At 41.2% G+C, this 14,020-nt stretch overlaps 2 protein-coding genes across 2 annotated transcripts in view; one reads left to right on the top strand and one right to left on the bottom strand.

Annotated features, from left to right (window-relative positions):
* Positions 1-13: 13 nt before the first annotated feature.
* Positions 14-3,922, top strand: LOC118426138 (E3 ubiquitin-protein ligase TRIM56-like). Its single transcript, XM_035835398.1, has 4 exons — positions 14-555; positions 1,428-2,601; positions 2,921-3,086; positions 3,452-3,922. Exons 2-4 carry the CDS (start codon positions 1,476-1,478, stop codon positions 3,717-3,719), a joined length of 1,560 nt encoding a protein of 519 aa, XP_035691291.1. The 5' UTR covers positions 14-555; positions 1,428-1,475; the 3' UTR covers positions 3,720-3,922.
* Positions 3,923-4,087: 165 nt separating this feature from the next.
* The window catches only part of LOC118425694 (peroxisomal acyl-coenzyme A oxidase 3-like), a gene marked incomplete in the record, with an annotated part of 15,102 nt that continues 5,169 nt past the window's right edge, over positions 4,088-14,020 (bottom strand). Inside the window, 13 exon segments of the mRNA XM_035834733.1 lie at positions 4,088-5,101; positions 5,607-5,693; positions 6,013-6,080; positions 6,578-6,713; positions 8,691-8,845; positions 9,187-9,297; positions 9,656-9,775; positions 10,329-10,449; positions 10,974-11,096; positions 11,867-12,052; positions 12,480-12,576; positions 13,077-13,309; positions 13,737-13,826. Of these exon segments, the coding sequence (XP_035690626.1) occupies positions 4,985-5,101; positions 5,607-5,693; positions 6,013-6,080; positions 6,578-6,713; positions 8,691-8,845; positions 9,187-9,297; positions 9,656-9,775; positions 10,329-10,449; positions 10,974-11,096; positions 11,867-12,052; positions 12,480-12,576; positions 13,077-13,309; positions 13,737-13,826 (1,644 nt within the window).

The following is a 14,020-nucleotide window of genomic DNA, read 5'->3' as shown; positions in this document are numbered from 1 at the left end:
TCAGTCCGTCTTGAAAACCATCAATCGCTCGCATGCAAAAATGTGTCGATAGAATATACTGTCAGACTGCGTGCCACAACGCAAATATTTAGCCCCGCCAAATTGCAGGTCTAAGGTAAATAAGGTATAAATTATAGTGCCTTACTGTAGCTGTCAATAACTGTGTGAATAGCCGCAGAGGGATGTTATAGTCTGGTAATCAGGCGACGTAGGAGTATTATCGAATGGAACATACACTCTGTCCTTTCTGATAACTGTCCAGAATGAAGTAAATTGAAACCAAGGCCGTAAAAAGTCCCGGGCGTGTGATAATGGACCTGGACGGGCGGGTTCGCTCCCAGCACCGTAGAGATAACAAGGAGCTCCTGGTGGTATGGTTGCCAGACTGCGGTGTCGCATATTTGATTACGTGCGAACCTATAGACTTGTGTTCATTGAAGAGTTTTATGTTACACAGCGTGTTTGTGTGTAGTTCCTACCTTTGTTTACACCAAGGTGAACGCAGAACGATCAACTAGGACGGCGAGTTCTTACAAAGCAGCAGCAAAGTAAGAGGTATTGCAACGGTCTTTTTGTCGGTGAATGCAAATAGTTGTAGAACTATTAAAGTAGCAAAGTGTTTAGGGGTATAACGTGGAGAAGGTATAGGTATGTTGTAATGTGTACAGCACAGCATAACACAAAGCGAAGCGTGTCAGTCCATAAGTTAACTTGGCCAGTATTCCGATTACGTCTGAACAGTTGCACGAAAATCTGTTATTCAAAAGTCTATCTAGCATAAGGATTTGGCACCCTTGGCTTTCGTAATTGGCTACCAGGATAGTGAAATGGCTACCTTGCCTGTCGGAACAATACTTTCATGTCCACAGTGTAGTTAAACCTACCGCCGTTTGACGTTGAACAATGAATCATAATAAGTATCTGTCCAAAGAAACACTACATTACAAAACACTACCGAAGAAAACATTACCCCCAGACGATCTATCCGTGGGGCAAAGACAGTATCAAAAGTAAAGTATATATCTAATTGGATACTGTTAAGACCTTTGATGCTTTGGATACTGTCGTTGCCCCCAATATATTTGCTTGCAATTGGTGATTACGAAACCACAGCAGTCAAAAGTTTGGTTGTCCAACCATCTAACCCTTCAGCTGTCACTTCCCATGTAATCCACGTAGCCCCCAATACTTCACGTGAAATCGGCCCTTGGGACTTTAAGTTCAGCTGGAAGGGTAAAACCATTAAGATAAAATGCTGACTAATTTAAGCTTCATTGACAGCGCCCTCCCCCTACGTGTCGTTTCTCAACGACGTTATTCTCGATTTCAAGGGCATTTGGTGAAGTGTATACTTCTGATGTTCTACCCGAGTGACGCTTTTTGTACACATTCTTTGTCTACGATAATTAACTATTTTGGTTCGACAGGAAATCTTCCAAACATCGTCTTCTGTAACCATACGGCGTACATCCACAATGGCGGACATGTGTAGTGTTCACGACCACGAACAGCTGAAGTTCTTCTGCACGATGTGTGACATGTCTGTGTGCTCGGAGTGTCTGCTGGACCGCCACAACGGGCACAACATGGTCCGTCTGACAGACGCCTTGTTAGAGGGACGAAACGTGGAAGAAAAGGGGAGGAAAGTAGCAGAGTCGATGGCCAGAAATCTAGAAACCCTGAATCAAAGGGGAGACGATCTGGAACGGCAAAGAGTCGACGTAGAGAACCAGATACAAACAGCGGCAGCAAGGCTGGTTGATGACATCGAGAGAGAGAAAGTTGCCCTGATAAACGAAGTGCGAGAGATTTACAATGAAGAAACAAGAAGGATGGGCGAGTGCGGTAAGGAACTGGAGTCAAGACTGTCCAGTGTAATAGCTGGCCTTGACCAGCTACAAATTAGAGGTCAAGGTGAAACATCATCCCCAGCGTTGAGCAAGCTGTCACAGGTAATAAACGAAGTGGAAGAACCAACACTGCCACCGCCAACCGTCATGGCGTTCGAGCCGACGAAGTACGATAAAGTAAACCATCTTCTTGGTAAAATATCAACTAGGAAGAAAGTTCCGGTTGACGAGAAGCCTACAAAGACAGCCGCGTCCCCAAGACAGTTTCCCCGAACGTCACCCAGAGCAGTGCCATCAGTTTTGTCAGGAAGCAAGGGTACAACTACAAAGGAACCAAAATCTTCAAGGTCACAGGTAGCACCAAAGAACACCGCAACCATAGGGAGCGGACATCTGCACAGTCCCTTGAAAGTCGCCTATTCTAGCGACGGCACAATCTTCGTTCTCGACAGAGATGGTGGCGGCAGCGTTAAAGTCTTTAACATAGACGGCTCAGTCATCAAACGTTTCCCTTTAAAGTTGGCTGACAGCAAGAACTACGAAGTCGGGGAAGGAGGCCTGTTTGTGAACTGTAGAGGGCAGGTAGTCTTTGTAGGATTTGCGCGCCCCCTAGCGGGTTCGTTGGGAGACTACATCGACCTGATGTGCCGTTACCAGAGGGACGGAAAGCTGCTACACCGTGTAGAGCTGCAGCTCAGCTCCAAGCAAGCGTGGGATGCAGTGGAGATCTCTGATGGAAAAATTGCCGTGGGTAAGCAAAGTATCATGTAATACCAGACATTTGTTCCTTTAAGTTATCTACTTGGCCACAGCAAGTGAAATTTATGGATGACATCCTCCACAGACTGCAAATCTATTGTGAAGGGGAAAGAAAAAGATGATAAAAAACAAAACCATGATTCCATGCGATGATTTTCGACATAGAAACCATTAACTTTGTTATAAGAGTTGAAGCGATAAAACATGGTATCATGGCCATCAAGTCTTCATATGCCAATATTGATTGATCACTGAGGATTAAAAGATCCAAGCCATGCTACAATCTATAGTTTCTGTCTTGTTTCTGGCAGCTCTTGACTGGATGGTCAGCATCATTGATGAGACAGGCCAAGAGTTATCGTCCTTCTCCACAAGCGTGCCTGATTTCTGCTGTCTGGCGACACCAAGCTTTCAACAGAACTGGTCATTTCCCGGTTTCCCGACCACTTTGTGGAGGGTGTACTCTCTGGATGGTCGGTGAGTGACACCGGACTTGAATGTTTGAACGGAAGTTATTAGGAGTCTAAGTTAAACTTTTCATAAACTTAAGAAAAGGGAAATCTACTCTTCAAATTGTCAGTTCATATACACTTGTTGCTTGTCAACCATGTGAGTTGTGTATGGTGTGCATGTATTGCAAGGAATGCTGCGATGTATGCATGACCTTTCAGTCATTGCACTCATGATATTGACAAAACGAAGTGGCCATTTTAAACGTCTACTGTTCTTCTCTGTAAAACTGGAAACCTCTTGGTACCATTGCAGTGACCTATTATCTTATCTAAAATGCTTTATGAAAACAACTTTATGAATACTCAATGACTGTTTGTTCTCTTTTAAAGTGTTTGCTTCCAAATTGGAGCTGAGGGTTCTGGTGAAGGAGAGTTTATGGGGCCACTGGGCGTCTGTGTCAACAAAAATGGCCAGATCCTCGTAGCTGATTGGAGCAACAGGCGCGTGCAGATGTTTGACCAGAAAGGACGATGGCTGAAGCACGTGGCTACCTCCCGCGAGGGGCTAGAAGAGCCGAGAGCTACAGTACAGACGCCAGATGGCAGGGTGCTCGTCAGTGACACCAAGAAAAACTGTGTCTTTGTCTTCACCTTTTGATTCTGCTTAATGTTGTATTTGTTTTCATTTTTTGATTGAGCTTAATGCTATGTTAGCATATGTTGTAAATAGGTCAAATACTCAATATCCAATCTTTCCAATCATGATGTGTCTATAGGCTGGTTCATGGATTAAGCTGCACATGTGCTAGGTCAAAGGTCAAGAAGGCGCCTAACTTCTAAACAGCTCTTCTATAGACCATGGTTGATATCATATCATGTTGACATGTTTTTATGCCTTCAACTCTGATGATATCCATCATACTAAGCAGGCACGGTTCTAACTATGAGCATTAGCTTACTGCTGGCAACTGTTAAAAATATATGATCTTAACACTTGTTGAAGAACCACACAAAAAGGGTGAAGTGAATTGCCTTAAACTGTATTAGTCATAATGTGTTTGTTCTGTCCCTGAAGTGAAATTTCTATTTTCATTTGATATTTGATTATATCAGACATATTCATCTATATATTAATCATTAAAACACTAACTGGGTAGAGTTCAGTATTCAGATCTGATATCTAAGATACTCCATTAATACTATCTTAGTTAAAATTACAGATAGCACATTTTGATATACATCAGGTACAACAAATAATAAAATTTATCATTACATAACAGAACGTTTGAATTAAGCATGCAAACCATAACCAGAAGGTATTTTAAAGTCATTATTGTTCTGGTTACAAGTCTGTATAGCATAAACTTTGAACCCAAAGTAATTGTAATCTAAGTACATGTAATGTACATTTAGGTTTAAGTCTGCTCTAGCATAAACTTTGGACTAACTTTAGAATAAATTCAAGGTATATTTCATGTACAATGAATGTCTCACTGTATTTTCCCTTGCTCTCATATTTATTCCTGAGAAATTTGTGAAGAAACACTTCAATTGGTACCGGGAATGATTGTAATTTTGTAATCATCGCCCAGGTTCATGTCTCATCTTTAAGAAAGTTAAAGATGTTTTTCATTTTATCTTATTCTTTCCCCATCAACCAGTGGCAGGACATGTAAACTAATGAGGATCGCATCCAAGTTAGTCCATTTAACTGTTATTATGACGGCACATACATCCCAATGGATCATAGGAAAACAAAGCAGCAAAACAGATTTTTCCTGCTCTGGGCAAGCAGAACTCCCTAACAGGAGGAATGGCATGCTTAGCACTTATGGTATATTCAACTGAATCAGAGAAGTGCATCAAAGGCTCCACCCCTGTTGTGCAGCCAAAAAAGGTAGACATACACCAGACTTGCTAGTTTTACATCTTGCTCTTGACAGATCCGATGACAGGTTTGTCCATGAAGTCCCTCCACCACGAGGGTCGCTCCAGGACCCTGGGCGCACTCAGCATGGAAGTCCACAGGTTCTTGTAGATCTGTACATGAACAATTCAAGATGACAAACAAGCTTACTCCATGAAGGTTAGACATCCAGGTAATAAGATATGCCAAAAAGCAGTTACTCAAGCAACGGTGTATGATTTGGGAAATGGTCAGATGTTTCGGACGTTTCCTTTCGACTTCTTCCCTTTTTTGCACATAAATTCATAGTTAGGATACACCTGATCTCCAACTAGATCTCTTTTGCATATCAATTCATAGCTTGGATATAAAAACTGCTCTCCAACAAGATCACTCCAGTGTCACTGAAGAAAGACATTGGATGGTGTCTGAAACATTTTATCGTTTCCAAAATCATATCCAGTTGCTTGAGTAACTGCTTTTTGACAAACAAGCTTGTACCAAGCAATATATTTCTTGTGTCATCCTTAAATACAGAAATAAGGGCAAGATAAACAAAAAAAAAAACAATACCTGTTATTCATGAACTTCAAGGTGCATGTAATAAAAAGTAGAAGCAAGATTGTAAGCATGACTTACCTGGCCATCAGACATGCCGATAGGTGAGTTGAGGACAAAGTCAGGAGGTGCAACAACGTCTACCAGCGACACAGCATCATTCTTCAACTGCAACGGTACATCACATGTTATGAACAGGGAAGACTCACATTTCAGCCATAAGACTTTTCATCTTTGGCATATATTCATTACTTCAAAGTTGGGGCATCAAAAATTTACTGCATCTCGAAAAAGGGAAATCATGTATGTAACTTGAAATAATCTGCCTGAATGCTCTTCAAGCATATCTGAGATGAACTAAGTGCAAAAACTGATACTTATTTTGTGGACATATTCAAAAAGAGACAGCCAAATTGATTGGCTGCATCTTTTGAATGTGAATGTTTGGAATGACAAAAGTACAAAATATAGTAAAAAATGGGTTTACCTGCTCACAGAGGTGAAGTATGGCATCTCTCACCCAAGCTACAGACTTAGCTTCCGTAAAGTAACCACCTGGACAGAAAACTAGATTTAGTACAGGATACAGACTTTTCTACACACACTGTTACACAATAGAAGACTCAATGGAAGTCACTTGATTCAAGAGAACAGCTATTTAACTCGAATCCATAAGTCTTGAAATCTTCAGGGTGGTCTTCTTTTTATGGTTTTCTTGGTTAACGCTAGTTTACCTTTATCCGTTGGTAACCAATATCCGTTACGTTCAAAAGCAGGATATTTTAGGATATCAAGTTGTATGACATATTGTGTTTCCAAACAGAAATAATTTCAAAATATTACAGTTTGAAACCACCATTCGTGGACTTGATATCCCTTAATACCCTGTTTTTTAAAGCAACGGATAATGGTCACCTGCGGATAAAAGTGAAGTAGCGTTACCTCTCCACTGCCAATTTATGTCACCAATTTGCATCTCCAATGTATTACTAACTATACCACAGTACCAGTTATATGGAACAAAGAAAACAATACTATGATGGCCCACAAACCCTGGTAGAGTGTGGCACAGTGTTTCTCCAGGGCCCACAGCCCATACAGACAGCACAGCTTCTGTAGGATTGGCCTCAGGCTGGCTGGGGTCGACTCATCGTGGGACAGCTGGTAGAATCTGTCCACCACTGTGTGCTGTTGAAGGAAATGCCAATAGAAAAAACATTTTATATTTCAACTTGCCAAAGATGGCAATATTACACATGATCATGACAACATCAAAAGCCTTCTTTACAACTGTTAAAGTAGGAAAACTGCACATCTTCTGATTATAAAAGTTCTGGATGTTGCCACTTATTTTGTCACAAATGTCATACATTTCCAAATGGAGGACACAATGAAAATGGTGTCATGACACTCAAAATGCAACGTTCTAGTAGACTATTTACCTACTGTCATCGTAATTGGGAACCTTTTTAGTATCAAGTTATCAAGTTATAATAATTAGCCAAATCTTATTCTCATAAGAGCAGAACACACTTATTGAGAAGCGTAGGGGTGATCCTGTGTGCTTGATCAAATATGCAGAAAATGTACTAGTACAGTCAAACCTGTATAAGAAGACCACTAAAGGGACCCAGCAAAAGTGGTCTTCATACATAGGTGGTCTTTATAAAGAAAAAAAAAATATGGCGGCAATAAAGGAACTGACAAGTCAGAACATCGATAATTTATGCATGAAACGCATTTGTTTCAACGTCCTTGGTCTTTCTTATTATTTACAAGATAACACGATGTTATATAATGCTAAAATTACGTATACTTATGTTACTCTTCGTATTAAAAAGTATTATAGTTGTAATGATATTTATAATAGATATATTATAAGAATGATTTGAAAAAGAAAAACGGTGGTAATTCGTCCGGCTTTTTGCAGCGTGCCGGTGCTGTCATAATTTTTATTTTTTCTCATACCGCGGCCATAACAACAAATATTCTGTAACTGAGGTATCACGCGGCTGCACGCCGGCACATCGTGCACATCGACGAACATTTTTACCCAAAACGTAATCGCTATGATCAGAAAATGTTGCAGGCTTCTTCTTTGCGGGAGTTTTGTTTTTGTGTGACTCGAAAAATGCGACATTATTTTCGGGGTATATTTTGGAAACCCACGCTAACTCTCAGCTCACTTTACGGCTGCATCGAAACCCAAAATTACGCTAGAGACACCATAAATTCACATATCAACAAATGTTTCCACGGAAAGTTCTTTGGATTATGCATTTGTAACTAGGATGGTGCTACGTAATCTTGGAAATAAGTGTTCTTTTGCGTTTTAAAACGTAAGTCTTTGAAACAAGATGGCGTCGAGCTGGCAGCAAAGTTCCCATGATGCTCCGCTCCAACCAATCAGAGCGCGAGATCGCCGGGGATTCCCCGGCATTATACATGCAGTTGTTGTTGTTTTGGTGGTTTCAACCAATCAGAGGAGCGTATTTCCGACCTGCAGACGCCGCGATTCAGAACCGCGCTGTGCAAAATACGTATTTCTCGGGAAGAACAGCGAGTCAGATGTTTTATTATGACAGAAAATGCGTTTTTTTTAGTTTATCTTCGAAAAGCCTGGTGAAACTAAACGCTTTCATGTCTGCTCCCTGGATATAATGGCATTTTAGCTTGAGATTCTCATCACGAAGCCACCGAAAATTTGTAGAGTGAAGTGTGAAGTGCCGATCCAGAAGTAATGAGAATGGGAGGGGGCATAATTTGTGGTAATTACGCTCATTTTTCGCCGTGAACATTAAAGTAGCGTGACAAAATCACATGCCGCGGTCGTTTTGGCAGTGTTTAGGTAACGTGCGGTCACCTTTAGTGGTGGTCGTGGTCCCGTTGGACAGTGGTCGTCATATACAGAAATGTTAATGCTTACGTCTATGGGAAAATTCAAGGGACCGCTTTTCGGCGGTCGTAGTGGGCAGTGGGTCGTTATGCACAGGTGGTCGGTAGACCAGGTTTGACTGTATATGGGAGCTGTAGACGAGTTGCATTGTACTACCACTATCTACTTGAAAAAGCATAATGCTTCATGTCAATTGAGGGTATCTGCTCTACTTAACATTAATTGTATCTCCTCAGTGCCCTGACGAGAAAACAGACAAAATTTCTCACCTCCATGAAGGCTATAGACAGGGACCTACAGTAGTAGACCTGGCTGTCATTCCTGGTCGAGAACGGATCCTTCCCCTTCGACTTCTCACCTGACAGCTTCTTATAGCTCTGGTCCAGAAGGTAACATGTCAACCACTTGTAGGCATCAACAGCAACTGTAAATTCAAAAATACTTGTGACTTACTGGTGGTAAGGTGCCTATCTTAAAGGTAAGGTGTCTGCCTTGTTAGCATACATGCATATTCACTGTAACAGGTGCCTCCAATTCATCATGATACTGAACAATGTAAAGGACTTTGTGCTTAGACAAGGAGGTAGGCTTGGAGAAGACGGAACAAAAAGATTTTCGAAGGTTCCAAGTCACAAAACCTGTGAACATAAAACAATTGCAAAAATTTCACCAATAACAGTACTGCAGTACAAGTCCCATGATTGGTATATCTTATCACATAATACACTTAAATGAAAACTCCTCAATTGTTAAGTTGTACAGCACCTTTAGCGTCCAAACAGTCCTGCATGGAAGAGGCTGGGAATGTAGACTTGATGATGGCAGGGAAGTCACTCAGGAAATCCACAGAGTGAAGTGGGGAACTTATTGTCCCATCTGATAAAGTAATGCAAAACAAAACATAGAGAGTGAGGAAAGGTGGATGTAAGAGTGAAAAATACTACATTGTAGTACCAAAGACAGATACGATTCCAAAATTCTTTTCAGAACAATGCTGAATAGTGATGACAAAAGTTTACAAAATACATTTTATAACGCCAAAAAAACTTCACATGTAGAATGCATCAGAATAAAACAGTCTTTCACATGAGAAGCAAACTGTGCCAACGCAAGGAAATTCAAACTAAAAAACACAATGTCATGTAGAAGTCCCAAAGTTGACATCCGTTGAAGCTAATATGGAAGGACAACGACTTGATTAATCTTATTAGTTTGAGTTCAACGTAGCAATTACCTCTCAGTTTGTTCGCCAACCCTACCAAATAGTTGCTGGTTTGTTGCAGGAGGACGTTGTTGTCTCCCTCGTAGGTGCAGTTTGGGTCGTTATCATTCCTGACATCACCAAGGCGATTCACTGGATTGGAAAACAAAATAGAAACACAAAAAAAGTGAAAACCAGTTCAGCTCAAAGTGAAGACACTATGTACAGTATTCACAGGTTCATTGAACCAGAGAAATTCCCCTAGCTCTTTACATGTATAACATCACAATGAACAGTGGACCACAGCTTAACATCCTGTCCTATGGACTGTGAGCCTTTCCAGTAGCATCCAAGTCAAGTAAGCAATAACAACTGGGATTCAAAGTCAAGCTATTGGTCCAAAGGCAGGGTCAGTAACCACTGGACTACATGTGCCACACTAAATTTACTCTTCAAGCAGGGGTTAAGCTCTGGCTGTTTTCTTGACGTTTTTTAGGCATATTTATCTTGCTTTCTATTTTGTATTGTTTTCTTGATGTCTCAAGGCCAAAAAAAAAACAGTCAGAGCTTAACCTCTGCTTGAAGAATACATTAAATCATGCTATTTGCTGTTATAAGTGGAGCATAATGCTGAATAGCAAGAAGTCTACTTCTTAACTTGGTGGAAAACAAGGATGAGGACTGACAGGTTAGAGTGGTTTTGTACCTGCCAGGTAGCCGTGGCCACCACAGGCCTCTCTACACTCCTGTACAGCATCTCTGGCCGTCCATGTGGACAGTGGCTTCCCAGCACTGGACAGGGCATGGATCTCCCTCCCGAGGGCATCCTGATGAAACAGGGCTGATAGTTAGCATGTTTGGTCAATAAACCCATCAATATCATTCAAGACAGCACTTCCATTAGGAAATGGTACTGAAGAAACTTCTGGTGTATATTTTGATGTGAAATACTCCTAATTAAATACTATAAGTTACTAAAATAAGATATTCTGTAAAATAACAGAACCTGTTTCATCAAATGCTATTAAAGACAATCAATTTACTTGTAGAAAAAGTCAGACTTTAAAAGTTGATTCCGATCTTTCTGCTATTGTGTTTGCTGACAACAACATATCATTACAATTTAATATCTGTGTCTTAACTAAGCTTAATCATCCGTGAATAGTTTCTCAACTTAGGGTTGACATATCACTAAATGAAGAGACTCTTTACACAACCACACAGTGACAATAAAGCTGTGGTTGTGTAAAAGAGTCTCTTTATTTAGCTTAATCATGTGATGGGTTAGGAAATAGGTATCAAATATCTTTTCTTTTTCTGTTTTTAAGTTTGAATAAAGAGAGGCACTGACCTGTCTGTCACTCTTGTCCTTCATCATGCCGCCCAGCCTGAGCTGGATGAAGTCCATGTACAGGGTTCTGCTGAAGTGGTCCAGTGCATACATAGCAGCGACATATGGCAGAAGCCTCCATTGCTGGAAGGAACAATGTGCACATTACAGGACTTCTTGAACACTCATATCTCAACCTCCACCTCTTTGTTCCTTTGTGCAATAAAATTCCTTTGATTTTTTGTTCAACTTCAACATTAAAAAAATGAAAGGAATTATGTATCTTTGTATCTTATCTGAGCCTGACCCTTGGTACTTATCTGATCCTGGGATTACGTATCTTTGTATCTTATTTGACCCTGATGTCTTCCCTTATGACCTCAATAAAAAGTGAATGAAGAAAGCTCTAACAACTTCAGCACAAATAGTCCAATGGGACCAAGGGTAACAAAGGTGCAAACACACTGCCCCAAAGTAATGAACAAGAGAAATGATCATTGCACACATGGTAAGTTCACCTCAACTATAGAAGTGTGTCAATTGTTCCACTCCTGTGGTGTTGCCCAAAATACAGATCTGAAGATGGTGATGTTTTGCTGTCCATGACACATACCTAAATGAGAGACCTTCAGAAGGTTGATACTTTGTACCCTATGTATAGATCTGTAACAACCTACCACCAGACACACAGATATGGCTCCAAATCTGACCTGCTTTAAGAGACTCTTGAAGTGAAAGAAATGGTCAAAATGAAAGGACACAGACTATGAACCCTAAGCTTTTGATTTATATGTACTCAATGTAAGCTGTATCTATGTTATATTTTATCTGACCCTTACCTCCCTCATGACCTCAATGAAAAATTAAATTTGAGCTTCTCATGAATAGATAAAGCCATAAAGGTTCAAACAAACCTGCATCTGGTACTCCAGTACAGGGATCTCCTCTGCGCTTCCTGGGGGGCCAAACTGTCTACGAGCTGCGGAGTAGCGTACGGCGATGGGCAGGCAGAGCTTCAGGTTACACACCGCCATACTGGTGATCCCCACCCTCCCACCAGACAGGGCGCCCAGAGAGGCGCCAAACCTCTTCTTTGGGTCCTACAAAGGGAAGAAAAAACTTGTCTATTGTCCTACAGACAGCATCTGTTCTTTTCTAACCACTGTTTTTGAGGAGATACTATACAACACACCTTCACACTCATTCACTGTCCAGTTCATCTTCTATTGTTCCCTTTCACATGAGAGTTACACGGTGCCTGCATATTGATGTTGAGGTTTACAACAACCTGCCCTAAAGCATATCTAATCCAGTCATTGGTGGTTAGAAGGAGGTAAAAAAGTAGCTAGGTCTTTACATTGTAAATACTGTTGAGCATGTATCATGATCAACCGATACATGTACTAGCCTACAACAAGCCAGGAAAGATCTCATTTTTCTACTTTGTCCCTTGTGTTTGAGATGGATATTCCTCATCTAGAATAGGCAAGTTCCAACTATAACCTATAGGTGACCTAAGTTTCCTACCTTGTACGGAGTGACATACTTCCCATCCGGTGTGACATCACCAGTCCTGTTCAGGAGACTTTCTCTGGGAACCCACACCTTGTTGAAGGCAACAAACCTACACAGTGCAGCCAAGACAATAAAATGTTATAAATGTAGATAAAGCCTGCAGGTGCCAATCATAACAAACATGACAAACTCATATGCCAAATAGCAATTGAACTCAAACAACTGGACATAATTTTGGAAATGGTCATCTTTATTACCTTCATCAATGACAAACTCAGCATAACTTAATAACGTAACAATACTTGAAGATCCGAATGCACTTGAAGATGTGCAAGTAAGAATCATGGTTATTGCAAAAGTCAATGAAATGCATTTACTGATCACTAAGGATAAGATCCTTGATTGAGCTGCCCATCAAAGCTGGGAATCATAATGAACCTATGACAATAGGAGGGTTGATATCCAAAGAAGATTAACCCTTTCCTTGCTGCTTAACCCTATAACCAAATGGCTACCTTAGTCGGCTGAGGGTTGAGGTCCATCACAAGGTCAGGATCAATTCTAGGTACATGTACATGTATAAAGATACATGACAAACTCCAAACTTACCCATTGTCTAAGCCATTCTGTCCCAGTTTCTTGCCCATGTCTCCTACCATCACCCCAGGCATGGCTTTCAGCGTCCGGGTGTTCCGCACCTGAACCACGAAGGAGTGGAGCCCGTGGTTCTTGCCGTCCGGAGTTATGAGCTGCGCGTACAGGACAGTGTGGGTAGCCATCTTGCCAAGGTTTCCTATCCAGCACTTTGTGGCTTCAAAGTCAGGGCTGTTAATGATGAAGCCCTGGGAAGGTTGGGATGAGGTAGGCAAACTTTTATAAAATTGTGAACTGGTGGAAAAACTGAGCAATGACCTACTGGGTACAGTAGTTTGGTGGAACAAGTGTAAGAAAGTAGTAGAAACAGAAAGAAATAATATCCCAACTCCCGGGATTCAAACCCGTGTCGAATCCAGGCAGCCAGATCACGAATCCAGACGTTAAACCGTTATGCCTAAAGGCTTAAAGCTGTTTGGCATGGTCAGTTTAGCAGTCCTTGAAGCACACTGTTGCACTACTCCCCCTTCTCTTTTCAAGATTTGTCCCACTGTTACACAAGGGCTCTAGAGATGGAATCGATTGCAGCCCTATACACCATTGGGTGTTGACTTTCGACACAACTTGACAGAGTGGAATGAAATGTATCAAAAGAAGGGTGTAACATTGGCTTACCTGTGTTGATGGGTCGTATGTAGCAGTGGTTCTTGTTGCTCTGGTGTTGGTGCCGTGACTGAGCTCTGTCAGGGAAAAACATCCCATCACCTGAATAATGGGACAGTAAAATCTGTCAAGCACTGCATTTGAACGGTAAATCTTGAAATGGTGACATGTCCACTGCAAATTCATGACAACAAAACAATGGCTTTCCTACGAACAACTTAAAACAGTGCAAAAACTTCTCTCCAAGCAGAGGTTAGGCTCCGGCTGTTTTTTAACGTTTTTTTAGTCGTTTTTAT

The sequence above is a fragment of the Branchiostoma floridae genome, chromosome 11 (genome assembly GCF_000003815.2).
Source record: "Branchiostoma floridae strain S238N-H82 chromosome 11, Bfl_VNyyK, whole genome shotgun sequence".
Classification (NCBI taxonomy): domain Eukaryota; kingdom Metazoa; phylum Chordata; class Leptocardii; order Amphioxiformes; family Branchiostomatidae; genus Branchiostoma; species Branchiostoma floridae.
This window is presented reverse-complemented; position numbering and strand designations above follow the sequence as displayed.